Source organism: Bubalus bubalis, chromosome 21 (genome assembly GCF_019923935.1).
Source record: "Bubalus bubalis isolate 160015118507 breed Murrah chromosome 21, NDDB_SH_1, whole genome shotgun sequence".
NCBI lineage: Eukaryota > Metazoa > Chordata > Mammalia > Artiodactyla > Bovidae > Bubalus > Bubalus bubalis.
Genome location: NC_059177.1, coordinates 50,770,460 through 50,787,030, shown reverse-complemented (window position 1 = coordinate 50,787,030; position 16,571 = coordinate 50,770,460). Strand labels below are relative to the sequence as shown.

General features: G+C 59.4%; 2 protein-coding genes across 7 annotated transcripts; both read right to left on the bottom strand.

The window, feature by feature from the left end:
• Positions 1 to 64: 64 nt before the first annotated feature.
• LOC123330935 (laminin subunit beta-2) lies at positions 65 to 4,564 on the bottom strand. Of its 6 annotated transcripts, XR_006547221.2 has the most exons (10): positions 4,429 to 4,564; positions 4,005 to 4,261; positions 3,709 to 3,873; positions 3,461 to 3,599; positions 2,461 to 2,650; positions 2,239 to 2,380; positions 1,902 to 2,075; positions 1,543 to 1,699; positions 535 to 1,268; positions 248 to 379 (listed from the first exon to the last, which is right to left on the bottom strand). XR_006547221.2 is itself a non-coding variant. In XM_044933572.2 (9 exons), exons 1-9 carry the CDS (start codon positions 4,439 to 4,441, stop codon positions 216 to 218), a joined length of 1,401 nt encoding a protein of 466 aa, XP_044789507.2. In that variant the 5' UTR covers positions 4,442 to 4,564; the 3' UTR covers positions 65 to 215. The 6 variants fall into 6 exon arrangements, 5 of the variants coding, with proteins under 5 accessions (XP_044789507.2, XP_044789508.2, XP_044789511.2 ...); XM_044933572.2 differs by lacking the exon at positions 535 to 1,268 and having other exon boundaries at positions 65 to 379; XM_044933573.2 differs by lacking the exon at positions 535 to 1,268 and having other exon boundaries at positions 65 to 379; positions 1,543 to 1,690.
• Positions 4,565 to 4,749: 185 nt separating this feature from the next.
• On the bottom strand, positions 4,750 to 16,505 carry LOC102396042 (laminin subunit beta-2). The gene is made up of 26 exons (XM_025272002.3): positions 15,540 to 16,505; positions 15,367 to 15,455; positions 15,055 to 15,236; positions 14,782 to 14,908; positions 14,628 to 14,701; positions 14,330 to 14,518; positions 14,198 to 14,261; positions 12,659 to 12,858; positions 12,451 to 12,571; positions 12,180 to 12,368; positions 11,902 to 12,081; positions 11,667 to 11,779; positions 10,998 to 11,077; positions 10,754 to 10,910; positions 10,236 to 10,382; positions 9,907 to 10,065; positions 9,698 to 9,819; positions 9,085 to 9,205; positions 8,192 to 8,384; positions 7,955 to 8,098; positions 7,640 to 7,871; positions 7,399 to 7,562; positions 6,631 to 6,870; positions 6,316 to 6,536; positions 5,665 to 5,761; positions 4,750 to 5,153 (listed from the first exon to the last, which is right to left on the bottom strand). The coding sequence occupies exons 1-26, from the start codon at positions 15,800 to 15,802 to the stop codon at positions 4,750 to 4,752; spliced, it is 4,272 nt and encodes a 1,423-aa protein (XP_025127787.3). The 5' UTR covers positions 15,803 to 16,505.
• Between the last annotated feature and the right edge of the window lie 66 nt (positions 16,506 to 16,571).

Sequence of the window (16,571 nt, the reverse complement as noted above, 5' to 3'; positions counted from 1 at the left end):
GCTTCATACAGAAAACCCCTACCTCTCTGGGAACTCTCACTCTAGAAACTAGACACAGACCGGCTCACCCGGAAACCTTTATTGTGCCCCCAGGCCCAGGTCTGCACAAAGCCAGGGGAACACTGGGGTTTGGGGTCCTAGGCCACTGTAGTTCAGGGACAAACCAAGTAGGGGTTGTGGCATAAGCCAAGGAGAGGAGTGTCATCTTGGAGACCTCAAGGGGCCATGGAGACCGTGTCCCCAGTGTCCTCGGTGCTATGCGCATCTCCATCACTTAGGCTTTTCAGTCCCAGGGCTCCAGCATCAGGGGGGCGGTGGAAAGGCGCACTCAGGGTGCCAAGCTCCCCTCTTCCGGGACTGTGAGAAGCTTTAGGACAGCCTGACCGGAAGGACAGGACAACATGAGGGTTTGGGAGAGGTGGAGAAAGGCCATCCCCTGTCCAGGGTCTCTGCCTCCCCCAGTCACTACAACAAGTAGGCATGAGAAGAACTGTTTCCTGATATGAAAAAGGGAGCTGGGCACCGACAACAGACCAGAGCGGTAGCGAGTGAATCCAGATCTTCCGGCTATTCATCCACTCCGGACGTTTCGGCCCGCCGGGAGCGCCCAGATCCGGGCTTGGAATGCGGGCTGCGGGAGCGCGTGTGCCCCACCCAGGCCCCTGGGACCTCGGCGGGGACCAGACTCCGGGGTCTGTAGGGCCCTGTCGGGACAACTTTGAGCTTGCTACATCTGCGCCTACTGTCTTGAGTCAGCTGGAGAGTACCCTGGAGTGGCAGGCCCAGGGAAAAAAGCTGAGGTTCTTTAGGGGAAACATCAAGGTTCACCAGTTATCTGGAGTGGGGTCACCAGACACCAGGGGGGTCACGTGGTCAATCTAAGGGGCTCAGGGATACTAGAGGGCGCTCAGAATTATGGATCACTCAGAGATAAGGCTCTATCAGGATCTCGGGGAGCACTAGATGGCCTCAGGGAGTTGTACGTGACCCCTTCTATTTGTCAAGATCAGCGGACCACTAAATGACATGCTGTCACATGGATCACTCAGGGTCAGCAGGCACTCTGGTGTCTCTGGGCTCTCAAGGTCAGGGGATTCCTGGGTCACTGTGGGGTCATTTAGAGTCAGACCGAAGTCAGCAGGTGCCGTATGCCCTGGCCCACAGCTGCATGTGGCCCAGTAGCTCTGCTGCCCGCTGCTCAAGGGCCCACAGGGTGGCCACTTTCTTGCCCAGTGCCTCCTCGTTCTGAGCCAGGCGGCGTTCCAACCCTGGGGATTAAGGTCATCTGAGCCAGGCTCTGACCTCTGGCCCTAATCTCTGACCCTGGTCCTCATCTCCATCAAGACCCTGACTCTGATCCCAGCCCTAAATAAGCTCTAACACTAATCAACATTTGACCCCTCTGTTCTGGACTTTGACCCCAGTCTGATCCTCATATGAATATGGACCCAACCTGGATCCAGCCCTGACCCTCCCACACTATCCCTCTAACTCTGACCCTGACCACCCCCTGTACCCACCCATCCTGGCCCAGCCACATACCCTCCAGTCTTCTCCAGCTGTTCTGTACCAGTGTTAGCAGCTCTCGGGCCTCAGCTCGCACCCGGTGTGCCCGCTCTCCTGCATCCTGCACCGTGGCCACAAGGCTGTCCGTGCCCTCCTGCAACTCCATCACACCCAGCTGGGCCACCTGCAGCTCCTAGGGCAGGGCTGGCTCTGAAAGCCCACCCACCTGGACCCTACCATCCCAAACACACTGCCTCCTGAAGTTCCCGGGAGGAAGCGGGGCTTTAGAACTGAGACCCTGCCTCAGCCCAGTGTAGCCCAGTCCCACCTAAACTCCAATTCATGCTACTCCACAGGTGTCCCTGAGACCCTGAAGTCCGCTTTTCCCATCTCACCTGGCCCAGGCTCCTGGCCACGCCCAGGGCATGCGTGGCTTGCTCTTCTGCCTCCCGGGCCTGCTGCTGAGTCAGGGCCAAAAGGGTCCTGAGAGCCGCAGGTCCACTGGACAGATGTCCCAGGACTGGGGTCACATCCCCTGCCAGTGCAACCTGGGCCAGGTGGCTGGCCACCTGGGGTGGAGATCAGGGGATCACAAAGAGGTCACAGCATGGCAGGGTATTTAGCACCGTGTTGTCAGAATAGGTCAAGGATCTCAGGGGAAGAATAGAGATAGCAGCCTCTGAACAAGAGGTGTGAAGGAGCTGAAGGGCATGGGGGTGGGGTGTGGATCACCTCCTGTACACTGGCCTCCAGACCGTGAAGTCTCTGTTTCACCACCTGCAGCTCTTGCTCTGCAGCCCTTGCATGAGTTCCCGCCTCAGCCAGCACTCCCTCCAAATCCAACGCTTGGTGCAGAGCCCTGGCTGTACCCACCCTGAAGGATGCAGGCAATCAGTCTGGCATTCCCTTCCTCCCCACCCTCTGACCTCTACCACCAGCCTCCTGGCCCCTCACCTGGTCTGCTGTGCCCAGTGGAGGACACCTTCAGCTTTGGGCAACTCCTGACCCTCGGCATCTGGTGCAGGGAGGGCACCCTGGATCTGATCCAGCAGGAAGGCAAGGCCCGCTGCCCCATCTTGGGGGACGGGCACCACCAGCCCACGCCATGCCACCAGCTCTATGCTCACAGCATCCGCACCTTCAGCTGTGGGGATGGAGGTAAGGATCCTGGACGTGAACTCTGATCCCTGACTCAATGAGCCTTGACCCTAACCTCTCACTGACCCTGCCTCTGATATGACTATACTGTGTGCTAGAGACTGTGTGCATGCTCAGTCATGTCCAGTTCTTTGTGACCCCATGGACTGGAGCCCGCCAGGCTCCTCTGTCCCTGGGATTCCCCAGGCAAGAATACTGGAATGGGTTGCCATTTCCTCCTCCAAGGGATCTTCTCAACTCAGGGACTGAACCCATGTCTCCTGCACTGGCAGGTGAATTCTTTACCACTGAGCCATCTGGGAAGCTCATGCTAGACGCTTCCAACAGCCAATTGTTACATTTTCAGGAATTATATTAAGCACTTGTTAAATAATGTGTGTGTGTGTGTGTGTGTGTGTGTGTGTGTGTGTGTGTGTGTTCAGTCACTCAGTCTTGCCCAACTCTTTGTGATCCCTATGGACTGTGGCCCACCAGGCTCCTCTGTCCATGGGATTTCCCAGGCAAGAATACTGGAGTGGGCTGCCATTTCCTCCTCCAGTTGTTAAATAATAGGTAGGCTGATATCAGTCATGATGGGAATTACTCATACCATGGAAATTGACAAACGTTACAAATCAAGTCCTCCTGACCCCTAGGTCTAACCTGTTCAAGATTCGCTAGCACACTAATGCTCCCACTGGACCCCTGGTCAGCCCTGACAAGTTTTCCTCATTCTAGGAGTATCCTAGCAGGGTCCTGGAGACCCACCTGCCCCTGCCCTCAGCAGTGAACAGACATATAACCAGCAGACATGTACCCAAGAGGAAATGCTGGATGGTTTGCACAGTTGCTTGCACACGAGCCACGGTGGCCACGCCCCAGGGCCCCCTTGCACGATGCCACGTCTCCCAGGCCTGGATTCCTGTGGAGCTTGCAGTGGCCTGGGTCTGCCGTAGCTGGTAGGGGTGGGCCATATATGGAATGTGTCTCTTGTGAGCCCATGGTCAAGGCATCGTACCCTGTGACTCCCCCAGGCCCCCCTCCACAGACCCCACAGCTCTGTACCAGATGCTGGCACTGCTCCAAGGTGATGAATGCTATGTCCAGGCTATGGGAGGAGTTACGGGAGGCAATGAGAGCCCACTGGGAGGTAGGCAGGGCCCCAGGGCAAGAGGAAACACCAGAGGGCACAGGAACACGGGCCAGCCCAGGTCCCTGACCCCTGCATCCCTGCCAACAAGATCAGGGTCCCAGTGAGGAATTTATGTCCTGGATCTCGAATGGCCCTACATTCAGTTTAGCCCCAGGAGAGAGTCCTCTCCTTGGCAAAACATCCCCCAGTGACCCATATTTCCACCCACCACTCCAGCTTTCTCTAGCAGTCCCAGAAGCCGAGGGCTCAGCCTCTGGACCCTGTCGACCAGCCCCTTCAATTTCAGTCGCAACACAGCTGGCCCTTTGGGCCGGCCCGTTGCCCACAGTAGCTGCTCTGTCCACCGCCGGACCTCCTGGGCCTGTCCCAGGAGGCTTTCTGGTCCTCCAAGTGTGGCCACGACCTGGACTGTACGCAGGGCCTCTTGAGAAAGCAGGGCAGCTGAGGAGACCTGGGCCTTAGCATCTGTAGGGGATGGGAATGACAGAGGGGTGGTTCGGGGCTCCACTGGCTGAGGTGGGGTCCATCAGCCTCCTGGGCCCCCCAGATACATAAGCAAAGGCACCTATTCCCTTCCTCCTGGCCCAGCCTTGCCCCCACCCTCACCTGTGGCTCATCTACCTTGGCCTCACCTTGGGCTCCCATGGCCTTCCTGGGCCAGGCCAGGCCCTTGACACAGTCTAACTCCCGGAATAATTCTTCCAGATGTTCACACTGTCCCCTAACCCATGAGTCTCTCTCTGCCACAACCTGTGCTGTGACCCACAGTGTCTGGGCCAATGTGGTTCTTTCTGTCCTGTGGGACAATGGAATATCAGCCTGGCCAGAGATGCCCTTTTGCCCCTGTCTCCTCACTCCAGCGGACTCACCTCACTCACGAACCCAGGACTCAGATAGCCAGCCAGAGACCGTCTGAGTCCCTGACCCTGGGAGGCCAGCTGGAGCCCTCCTCCCTAATGACCCCAGACCCCTTGCCTGAGTCCGGTGATCCACTCTGTAAGTTGTCGCAGGGGACCTCTGGTGGGGGAAGGCGATTCCAGGAGTGTCTGGGCCTGCTGGAGTTTACCCTCCAGGGCCTGCAGCTGATCTCCCCGGAGCCCAGCACCCCAGCCAGGCATGCCCTGTCGCAGGGCGGCCACCTCATGGACCATGGTGTCCAGATGCAGCTGGAGGGGAGCCAGGCGTTGGTCCCAGGAGGCGAAGCAGGGAGGGCAGGACGTGCAGTGTGGGAAGCCGCCTGTGGAGCCACGGGCACACGCCTGGCACCTCGGCCCTGAGATGCCGTCTCGGCAGCGGCAGGTGCCTGTGTGCGGGTCACAGCTGGGCGAGATGGAGCCCTGGGGGTCACAGGCACAGGCTGTGCCAAGAGACAGGGTCAGCGCAGAGAGCAGGTGGCGCTCACCCCAGCCCCGCCCCCACCAAGCCTGGAAGAGGAAAACTGCCCTGTGTGAGCGTGGTGGTCTCTCCTAAGCCACTGCTCGGACGGCCAAGAGTACTGGCATCTACCCCGGCCAGGGGGCCATCCCAAGTGGCTGCCTTTGGGCAGGAAGACAGCCTGGGGCTCCAAGGGCTCTGCAGCCCAGGCTGGGGTCAGCTCGGGTCAAGACTGGCAGGTGAGGTCAGGAGAGAACCACCCAGCATGTCTGCTCCACAGACCCACCTGACATAGCCTTGCCTACACTCTTTCCCTATAGCTGTTTTCATGACTATTACTTTAAGTTTTGGAGGAAACAGCCATGAACACGTTGTGCACTCCCTCAGGTCAAGCCCAGGGTTCCCCTGCCCCTGCCACCCCACCCCAAGGGCCCTGTCAGGACGGCCTCACCCCTGGTGGTGGTGGAGTGTGTGAACCAGTGCGCTCCGCTCACCTCTGCACTCCTGCTCCGGGTCACCCCAGTACCCATCCCGACACCAGGAGCACGTGCGGCCCCCAAATCCTGCCCGGCAGGGGCACTGACCCGTGACCTGAGGGAAAAGAGTGTGGCCAGTCAGTGAAACAACGAGGGAGGGAGAAGGGCAAGAGGGCCCAGAGCAGCACACTGGTGCCGCCCCTCAGCCCTGTCCCAGCCTGGCAGTATCCACACTTGTGCTTGGCCGCAGGCTCCTCCCCTCCTTCTGCCTCTGGTCTGAGCCCCAGGCCAGCCCCCACTTTCCCACCGTCCCCCGACAGGCCCTCTGGGTTCTCAGCTCCTGACAGGCCCTTGTGTGTCCCGAGTCAAGCGCCCCGCTGTCTCCATGCCCTCTGACTCCCTGACTCCCACCCTGTCCGCACCAGGGACCCGAGAACACACTTCAGACCTTATCTCCTTCAGGCACCAAATGAATGGGGTTGGACCTGTGTGGTCTCAGGTTTGCTCACAGCTCACATCACATGAGAGCACAGACACACAGCTGTTCGCAGCCCTGCACACCTCTGTGTTAACACTCACACTGGCCCTAAATCACACCGTGTCACAGGCATGGACATGCACTCACACCCGGCCACAGCTACGTGCCACGCACAACACGGGCTGACTCACTGGGTGACACCCCGGCTGCAAAGAGTGTCGGGCGTGGCAGCTGCAGGGCTCACAGCCCCGGGGCCCCCCGAGGTTCCAGAAGAGGGGGGCACAGCGGCTACAGTCCCGCCCCAGTGTGTGGGGGCGGCAGGGGCACTGCCCACTGACCGGGTCACAGAAGCAGGCTTCAGCCTCAGGTGGGCACCTCACAGGGCTGGTGCCCCGGGGGTCACAGCTGCAGCCTGGGGACAGGAAGGGCTTGACAGGGGCTGAAGAATGCGAATCCACCCCTCCCCCACCTTGGGACGCCCTCACCCACCCCACCCACAAACTCACGCCGGCAGCCCCCTGGGCGCAGGGCACTGCCGTGGAAGCCAGGCCGGCAGTGGGCACAGCCAGCGCCGTGGCTGTGGTGCAGACAGCGCTGGCAATGTCCGCTGTGGGGGTCACAGGCGGCTGGGTCACGGGGATCAACATTGTTGTTGCACTGGCAGGGCCGGCAGGGACTCCTTCTGGGGTCATCTCCAGGCCAGGGGCGCCCAAAGTAGCCGGGGGAGCAGCGGTCACAGCGGGGTCCTGGAGTGGATGGAAGTGAGAGGGGGTTATATTAGGCGTCTTCCTATACCTTCGGGGCCTCTGGGTCCCACTTAACCAGCCAAAAAGTCTGCCATCCGGCCAGAAGAGCAGAGGATAGGATAGGCACACTGTGGCCCATCTTCTTGGCCTACAAGTTCTCCGCCTCTAATGCATTAAGAATGGGAACTCCTGGGACTTCCCAGGTGGTCCAATGGTAAAGGATTCACCTTCCAATGCAGGGGACGCGGGTTCAATCCCTGATCGGGGAACTAAGATTCTATATGCCCCATGGCAATTAAGCCCACGCGCCACAACTAGAAAAGCCTGCTCACTGCACCTACTGAGCCTGTGCATCACGACAAAGACCCAGCACAGCCAGAAAAAAAGAATGGGAACTCCTTGAAGAGAGGAGCCCAGCCTGTAGCTCAAACACACATGTGGCACTGGCAGAGATTTGCTTTGTGGACCTAACAGGACTGTGAACAAGTGAGCAGGGCCGTGGGTTGGTCACTGCCAACCGTGCCTCACCTGTATAGCCGGGGGCACAGAGGCACAGGACATGTCCACTGGTGCTGTCCACATGGCAGGAGGTCCCATGATAGAGGCCTGAGCCAGGGTGCCCAGGACAGGGGCAGGGCTGGCACCGCTGGCCTGAGCCCAGGGTGGGGTCTCCATAGTAGCCGTCCAAGCACCTGGGGGCAGTGGCATGTGGAGCGGGGACCTAGCCCCTCATCCTGACCCCTCCCCAACCCTTCCAGGGCAGCCTCACCTCTCACAATGCCGGCCTGTGGTGGCTCCGCGGCAGTCCTGGCAGACGCCTGTGAATGGGTGGCACAACTCGGCGTGTCCATTGCAGGCACAGGGCTGGCAGCGTGGGAAGCCCCACCGGCCAGAGAGGCAGCGGTCACAGCGGCGACCAGCGCAGCCTGCCCGACACGTGCACTGCCCACTCGTAGGGTTACAGACGGCACTGGCAGCCCCCTCGGGGTGGCAGCGGCACTCTGGGAAGTGACAGGGCGATCAAGCCACGTAGAGAAATGACATGCTGGTCCCAGACCCCACACCCAGGGCCCTGAAAGCTCACCACGGCATCCGGTGGGCCTGAGGCCAAATGTCCCAGGCAAGCAGCGGTCACAGGTACGACCTGTGATGTTAGGGCGGCAGGGGCACTGCCCCCCCAGTGGGGCACACTCGGTGCTCAGTGAACCCTGCAGGTGGCACTCACACACTGGCAGGAGAAATGGCAAGATCAGATGAACCCTGCGGGGCCCACCGCAACCCCCATCCTCCAGTCCCCCTCCAGCCATGGCCACACGCTCACCGAGGCCACCTCCATGGAGCAGGGCTGAGATGCTGCAGGCGAGGTGGGCGCAGGCCTCAGGCATGCTTTGGGGTGGGCTCACCCTCGCTGCCTCCAGGCAGCCCGCCTCATGGAGCTCCTGCAAGCGCCCCAGGGCCCCCGGGTCCACGGACCTCAGTCCAGGCAACTCTCCAACCCGCGGCAGGAGCACGACCTAGTAGGAGGGTAGAGGGTGGAGGGCAGAGCGCAGTAAACCCCATCCCACTTACTCACACCTGCGCTGGAACTTCCATTTGTACACACGTTGGCCTTCACACCCCCTTCCTGCCGCTTTCCTGTTTCTGAGTCTATTTCTCTTTCCTCTCCAGTGGCCCCAGGGATTCCCTGGTGGCTGAGACAGCAAAGAATCTGCCCACAATGCAGGAGATCAGGGTTCGATCTCTGGGTCAGGAAGATCCCCTGGAGTAGGGAACGGCTACCCACTCCAGTATTCTTGCCTGGAGAATTCCATGGGGTTGCAGAGTTGAATATGACTGAGAGACTCACACACACACACATCAGTGGCCCCAAACCAATCTAGGCAATGCCACCCTCACTCCGAATCACTGCATCAGCCACCCTCTAACAGTGTCTTCCCTGCTCCAATCCCTTCCAGGGCTCCCAGTTCCCCAGGACAAGCCCCTCCTCTGGCCCACAAGGTCCTGTGAGGCCTGGTGCCTGCCTGGCTGACCTGCCCTTGGCACATGCGTTTCCCCCTGCCTGGATCCTCCTCCCTCCCTCTCTCCACCTACCTCAGGCCTCTTGGTGCAACTCTAGGCCTCCATGACTCCCTGTCCCTGGGCCCGCTGCACCCACACTGTCCTGCTATAACTTGTGTCTCCCCCAGATGTGGCGGGGAGCCCCTAGGATCTCACTGAATCCAGGAGAATCGTGCCCCCCTCGGGTCTCCGCCCCTCCTTGGTCCGCCACAGCCGCAGGGTCACGGAGTAGCGTGTTCCAGGTTCAAAGCAGAACGGTCTGGAAAGAACCACGGCTCTGCAAGGACCAGGGAGAGGAGTAAGGGTGGGCTGAGGAGGTCATGATCACGCGGTCCAGGAACGCTCCATTTCCACTGTGCAGACGTGGGGTCCGGTGTTTCATCATACAAGCAGTGAAGAAAGATCAAGGTGGAACTAAACCCTGCCCTGTTTTACATTAGGTCCCTGTTTTGAATGTTCTATGACATGTTAGCTTCCCTGGTGGCTCAGTGGTAAAGAACCTGCATTGGCAGGCGACGCGGGTTTGATCCCTGGACTGGGAAGATCTCCCGGAGGAGGGCATGGCAACCCACTCCAGTATTCTTGCCTGGAGAATTCCACGGACAGAGGAACCTGGCGGGCTACAGTCTATGGGATTGCAAAAGAGTCGGACACGATTTATCAACTAAACATGTAACATGTTGGGTGTTTCCCACTTCGTTTGGGTATTGCTTCAGATGTGTTGGCTACTAATAGAGTCTTGGTTTGGGGGTCACAGGGTTCCCCCTACCTGCGTGCATGGGTCAAGGTCGCCTGGAACAGCTGCTCTGAGGGCAACGGAAGGGCACAGCGGGTACTGCGGGGCTGTGACTGGGCACGGACCCGGACTAATGCCTGCCACACTTCAGGTGCCTAGGATCAGGAGCCAGCAGTCAAGAAGCTGCCCCAACCCACCACCTGGCACCACCCACCTACCTGCCTGGCAACCATGCCACTGACCTCGGTCTCATAGCGTAGGACGATGTCATAGTCCAGGGCGCGAGGCACTGTCGGTGCCAGCAGAGAGAGGCCAGCCCCGTCCACCACACGTGCGAAGCCTGAGCCCCTCCCCAGTGCAAAGCCAGCTCCCTGATGCAGGGGCAGGGGCTTCCCTGGGGTCTGGATGCGAGACACAGACTCCTAGGCCCAGACCATTCCAGGACCGAGAACACTCAGGATTCAGGTTCCCATTCCTCTAAGATCCCAGTGACCCACAGCCCCAGGGCTTGGGCCCCTCCCTACTAAGACCTAGTGACCTATGACCCAACCCTGCCCCTCGGAGTCCTTACCCTGGGCAGCTGGTGGCTGTACCAGGCTTGCCTGGCACGTTGGAGGGCACAGCGAGGGTCACGCTGTCTCCAAAGTCGGGGCCCGAGCCAACCAGAGGAGGTCCCTGGGGCTGGTGTACAGTAGGGGGGAGCAGGCCAGGGGGCTCCCTGGGGGCAAGTCAATTGTCAGTGTCCTCCCATACTGTTCTGGCTGGGGATTTTTTTTTTCTTTTGGCCACAGCTTGCAACTTGTGGAATCTTACTTCCCCGAGCAGGGATTGAACCCACCACCCTCAGCAGTGAGAGCTCAAAGTTCTAACCACTGGACCACCAGGGAAAACCTGTCGTGGGAGTATGTTCCCACTCTGTTCAAGTCACCAAACTTCCAACCATGCTGATTCCACCCCTACCTGGACCTGCCTCACCTTCCTAACCCTGTCCGGCCTCTTATTCCAACTAGCTCTCTCTGGACGTGCTCTCCCTGCCCTGAGCCCCAAGGTGTGAGCTTTGATTTCCCCCTGCCCCTGCTGGACACTCACAGGCAGCCGGGGGTCAGCAGGCTGGAGGCTGTGGCCATGCTCTGCTTCAGCAGTGGCCTGGTCGAGGGTGGCACAGAAGTACCCAGACTGGAGTTCCTGGCAGCGGCGGCCATGCAGGTGGGGGCGGCAGAGGCAGAGGCCCTGCCCTGCAGAACACCTGGGCCAGAGTGGGGATGGGGATGGGACACAGTTGACTCCCCAGCCCCCCCCCGCTGGACCCAGACCCCCAGGCCCTGCCCTGTACCTGTTGCTGTAGGCACCCCCAAAGTCACAGTCACAGGGCCGACAGCCTAGAGAGTCACTGCTTAGACCCCAGAACTCAGGCTGTAAAAGAGGAAGGTGGGTGGAGGAAGGAGAGGAAGATGTGGGCAAGGAAAAGACCATCGGGAGCCTGGGGCTAAAAGTATATGGGGACCAGTCGTAGGAAGAAGCTGGTGGGGGAGCTCAGGGCTTGAATGCTCTTCTGTGTCCATCTTGGAAGGCTAGAGGGGCCCTTGGTGGACTCCTGCACGGCTCCACAGAGGGGAGGTAAGAGGTAAGAGGAGGAGGACACAACCAGGAGTAAAATAAAAGTTAAAGGACTTGTAACGTTCAAGGAGAGGCAAGAAGGGGATGCTCCGAGTGCCCCTTCAACCTCTTTTACTGTGAAACACCTTTAAACTCGGCGCACCATACTTGTGCCACTCCTTTTAACTGCTTTTCTTTCTTCTGTTACCAAAGCTCCCCCGTGCTGGCTCAGCTAGCCAAGGTGGCGCTGACTCTGGTGACCAGGTCAGGAAGTGGCACCGACCCACCTTCAAGGCTCAGTCTGCAGTCACACTTGTTACAGCCTGGTACTTGCCAGCTTCTAGAAGCTCAGCACCCCAATTCAAGGTCAGATCAGAAGCAGGGGGGTGGGGGGGTCAAGCCTCACCAGACAGCGGCTGCAGTCCCGTCCAGAGACAAAGCGTTTGCAGTGACAGGCACCGCTGGATGGATCACAGGCCTGAGTGCTGGGGACCCGGCCCCGGGCGTTGCACCTGCAGGCTAGGGCACACAGCTGTCAGGGTGCTTCGGGACTGCTGTGGGGGCCGGGGTGCTATTAGGGCAGTAACTGGGGACAGAGCAAGGAGGATCTGGGGATGGGGGTCACGCTGAGGGTCACTCACGCTGGCAGCCTTCTGACTGGGTGAGGCTCAGGCCATAGTGACCTGGCCGGCAGGAGTCACAGCGCTGGCCCCAGACGTGAACTTTGCAGCGACACTGCCCAGAGAGGAGACCCCGGGTGGCGTCTGTGTAGGCATCACACAAACCTCCTTCCAGGGCACCCATAGGGTCGCAGTCACAGGCTGGGTCAGGAGTCAGAAGTGGGGACAGAGTCAGGTCAGAGGTCATGTGAAGTTTAAGGATCAGGGTCACAACTGGGATCGGGGATTGGAGGGCTCACGTTTGCAGGAGTGAAGGGAGCGGGGGTCCTCCAGGGGGTCCCGGTGGAAGAAGGGCTGGCAGAGCTCACAGTGGCGCCCAGCCGTGTTGTGTTGACATGCATCGCACACACCTCCACTCACGTTGCCAGATGCAAGATACAGGGCCATGTCAAAGTGACAACTGCGGGCGTGCCCATGGCACTCGCATTCTGGAGCAGGGCAAAGAAGGTGGGCATGGAGTGGGCTGACCCATGGCAGGTGTGGCCAGACAGAGCGGGGCATGGCACCTACCCTGGCAGGTGTGGGGGTACCCAGGCTCTGCTGCCTGCCACGGGCGGTCCTGGTACAGGCCCTGGCAGCGTTCACAGTGGGTACCAGTGGTGTGGTGGCGGCAGACACAATGGCCATGCACCTAACAGGGATGAGGGCAAGATGAGTCGGCCCTGGTCCCCTGGCTTACCCTCCCACCAGCCACTGGTGCCCCTCCGGGAGTACTTACCATGCCTTCCACGCTGGGTGGGGACCCAGGTGCGGGCCTGCACTCGGAGGCATGGCCGTGGCACAGGCAGCTGCCTCCAATCACTAGCTCATAGAGAGCATAGTAGTAGAAGGGGTGGCCCTTGAGGCCCCTCAGGGGCCTATCACCCAGTGTGTGCAGCTTGGAGAAGTTCACACGGAGGTTAGTCACACGCAGGAGTTCTGGAGACAAATGGAGAGCCCTCAGGTGCACAGAGGTTGTGATCCCTCTATGCCCAAGGTGGAGGAGGCATTGTGGGGGGTTTCTCCCCTCTCTACATCACTGAAGCCACCTCCTCCAGCACCTGCACTGTGCGATTCTCCCACCCCAACCCCGAGTATACCGTTTTAGGATGACCACATCCCAGTGGCGATTATCCCACCTCTGAGCTGCGTCAGACCTGCCATCACCCCGGGGCTGAGACAGGCACACCCCACTGCTCCCTGGACACCCCTTTCCAGTACTGCTAGATACAGGAAACCTGCTTCCCCAGTGCAGTAAAGGACCCCATTCCCCAGCCTGTCACTAGACTCAGAGATCAGCTCTTCACCCAGCCAAACCACTTGAGGTATGTGTACTTATTGACTGCCCATCTTATTTGTTAAGTGAGCTCCAAGACAGTTACCCTGTTTATCCACTCCACTGAGCACTGCCCAGAAGATGCCAGGCCCACAGTGGGGCTCCACGGGTCCACGGCCCCCTTTCTCTACACAGCTTAACTCAGTTACCAAGCCAAGGCCACCTCCTGTATCTCTTTGCCAGAAGTCCCTTTTCTTCTGATCAGAGGAACACGCTCTAGGCCTTAGAAGGGTGAAAGGTGTGTGTGCACATGCATGCCCAATAGCTGGTAATAATCTAAGTCAAGGTGGGTGGAGATCGTAGAACATAGAGAAAAAGCTACTTTGGGGTTTGTCGTCCTGTTCTGGCCCTCTCCTGGCCTGGTTCTGGGCTGCCCTGCTGGGTTGTTACGTTTCTCTTGTCCTTGAACAAGATTTATTTCACAAGGAAGAGATCCCACCCAGAGACGCGCTGGTGCCACCTGGTGGCAGCTTCCGGAATGCAGTAAACTAAGGCGGGGTGGGAGGGCAGACTGGACCATGAAGGGGCTGTGATGGGGAACAGGACACTGGCTCACAGTTTATGGGGTACAGTGTGATACAAGTAGAGGTGGGGGATAAAGATTGGTCTGGCAGGGCCAGGAGTGATGGGGACCACAGTAGGGCCTCCTCACAAAGGACTTCAGTGATGGGGCAGAAATATAAACTGCTAGCGTGCTGGTCCCTATGCATTGGGCACAGGTATGGGGAGCAGTAACGGGACATGCACGGGGAGCCCTAACAGGGGCCACAGTAAAGGACCAGGATGCGGCAAGGCTGGGAAACAATCGCTGGGGGGCTGAGCTGGTTTGCCTGCCGCTCTGCCCCACTAGTGCACAAACTTGGGCAGGATCTCTCCTCCCACAGGTAGGTTTCTGGTTTTCCTGACACACAAGGAATCCAGGACTGACCGTGGGATAGTTACCCTGAATCTCCGCATTGTTTGTGTTCTCCGCCAGAAAGGTTGGGTCCAGAACTTGGAAAATTACCTGGGAAGAAGCAAGCCTGAGCCTCTGGCTTCATGCCAGGGCCCCACCCTCCTTCCTCTGGGCCTGACCTCTCCCTCAGTGGCAGGCTCGATGTCTGAGTAACGCTGGTCACAGACGAGGTCACTGACTCTGCGGCCAGGGGCAGGAGGGATCCCAGGAAAGAGGCCTGAGCAGTTGTGGGCAAAGTAGCGGAACACATGCCAGGAGTGGCCATGGTCCACTGAGCGCTCAAGGAGCAGAGCTGCTGGGCGGAATGTCTGGGGACAAGAGGGGGTCCTTGGGTCACCAGGGGTACCCATCAGTGGTGGCCATCGGGTCAGGATCAGGAGGCAGAGAATAAGACTTCAGGGTGGGGCACTGGGTCACCTTAAAAGTCATGATGAGGTGGGTAAAGTAAAAGGCATCTTCTAGGTCCAACTGGATGGTGACATTCTCAACACCTGTAACCACAAGGGCTGCTCAGTGGCCAGGCCTTGACCCGAGCCCAGACCTGCACACAGGGGCACACGAGGACCCTCACCACTCTCTGCTTGCCACCAGGTCTTTTTGCCATCAGGGTCACTCCGGGAGACCACATTCTCAATGCCATGGCTTTTCCCGTCCCGAGAATCACAAAAGCAGCAATTCTCCGAGTCCTGGAGAGGCGCCTGAGGAGAGTTACTCGTTGCAAAGTGCATGGTTGGCCCCTACCCTCCTCCAAAACTTCACAGCAATGACCTGAACTCCCGCAGGAGCTGAACTTGTCCAAAAAACCCAAAGATACCACCTCCAGAGGCCATACCCTTCTCCCTACCTGTAGTTTACTGACAACACAGTAGAGTTCAGGGCCATGGAGGCCACAGGTGGATGAGGTTTGAAGGCTCTGGCCACGGCCAATAACCAGATTGCCAGTAGGTGGGTGGCAGTTGCCACCTGAGCAGCCGGGCGGAGGCATCATGTCTGGTACCTCCTGGGCACTTGTTCTGGGAGCTGGGACTTGGAGGTGGCAGGGTCTGAGTAGAGATCCTAGGGGTACCCTCCCCCCACCTCACCCCATCCCCCAGGAAAGCCTGGTGATTTCTCCTCCCCCTCCAAAAGGCTCTCAGGGAAAAAGACCATCTCTCACCCATGGGTGGCAGCAGCAGCAGCAGCAGGGCTAAGAGAAGGGGGCCTAGCCCGGCTGGGGCTCCTGGGCAGTGGGAGCCAGAATCAGGCCTGAGAAAGAGGATGAAGAGTGGGCCCCTAGCTGGGCCGTCCCCAGGATCTGAGTGCAGCCCTCAGTCCCATCCCTGTACTCACATGGTAGCTGAACGCAAGGCTATCAGAGCCAGGGAGCATGCAGGGTGGGGCCACGGCGCAGCTGGGAGCAGGGAGGTCCCCAGAGCCGGAGAAACCAAGGGAGGCCGTGGCTGGGGACAGGATATTAATGGCGGCCACCAGATGCAGACGGAAGGTGGGGAGGGCGAGAGGCACACAGAGCTTCTCCGCCATCCAACGCAGCTGGCGCTAGTGGGGCCACGGTTCAGACTAACCCGCACGGGCAGAAAAGACCTGATTCTCATTCAAATGAGCTTCCACCCCAGCCCTGAAAGGCTGTTCTCCAGGAGCCTCTGGGGAATGTGTCCCCCTCCCCACCAGCCCCAGACGCTGCCTTTCAGGCTGGGCAGCCAGTGAAGGGCTGGCAGATGGGCAGGGAGCTAGTTTTGTCCAGGGCCCAGGGCCCTGCCCCCTCTCCAAAGCAGACAGAACCAATAATGTCTGAAACACACAAGCCCCTGTTGGAAAACGTGCTCAGACTGGACCTGGAAACGGAGCACTTGGAACCCAGGCAGAGTGCACGGAGAGGCAGTGTGCAAACTCTCCAGGCTCAGCAATCGCAGCACTCCACCCACCCAAGAGTGTCCTGGTCAGTGAGGAGACTCTGGCCCTACAACCCAGAGCCACCCTGACCTCTGACTCAACCCCCAACCCCTTGCCACCAACTGGGGAAATTCAAGCTGGACCCTCTCCAGGAAGGAGCAGAACGGAGAACAGGCAGAAGTACGTCAGCCCATTTAGGCCTGGCCCTGCCCCAGACAAGGCCCGACAAGGCCCCAAGGTTTCAGCCACAGTAGACAAGGCCAGCTGTCTGCACCGCCCCTTCCCTGGCCTAAAAACCTGTGGCTGCAAGCTGCCCCACGTAGCCACCTGCTGTCCTCCTCCAAGGGACCTATCTGGGCAACACACCAGGGCAGCCCCAAGGGAAGGTGTCCCACTTGAGTGGCTTGGCCGCCCCCCTTTCACTCACACCCACAATGTTCCCCAGGCTACCAGGCTCCTCTCTGGCATCCT

Bases quoted from the DNA above. Each gene is read 5' to 3' on its own strand.
- LOC123330935 (XM_044933572.2), bottom strand. The intron at 2,651-3,460 runs GTACATGTCTGC...CCATCCCCACAG, and splicing joins CATCCAGCATTTCCTCTTGG to CTGAAGGTGCGGATGCTGTG. The intron at 2,381-2,460 runs GTGAGGGGCCAG...TGCATCCTTCAG, and splicing joins CACTGGGCACAGCAGACCAG to GGTGGGTACAGCCAGGGCTC.
- LOC102396042 (XM_025272002.3), bottom strand. From the start codon at position 15,802: ATGAGAATCAGGTCTTTTCTGCCCGTGCGGGTTAGTCTGAACCGTGGC. The intron at 11,078-11,666 runs GTGAGGCTTGAC...CCTCTTTTACAG, and splicing joins GGGACTGCAGCCGCTGTCTG to CCTGAGTTCTGGGGTCTAAG. The intron at 7,563-7,639 runs GTGAGGCTGCCC...CACTGCCCCCAG, and splicing joins ACAGGCCGGCATTGTGAGAG to GTGCTTGGACGGCTACTATG.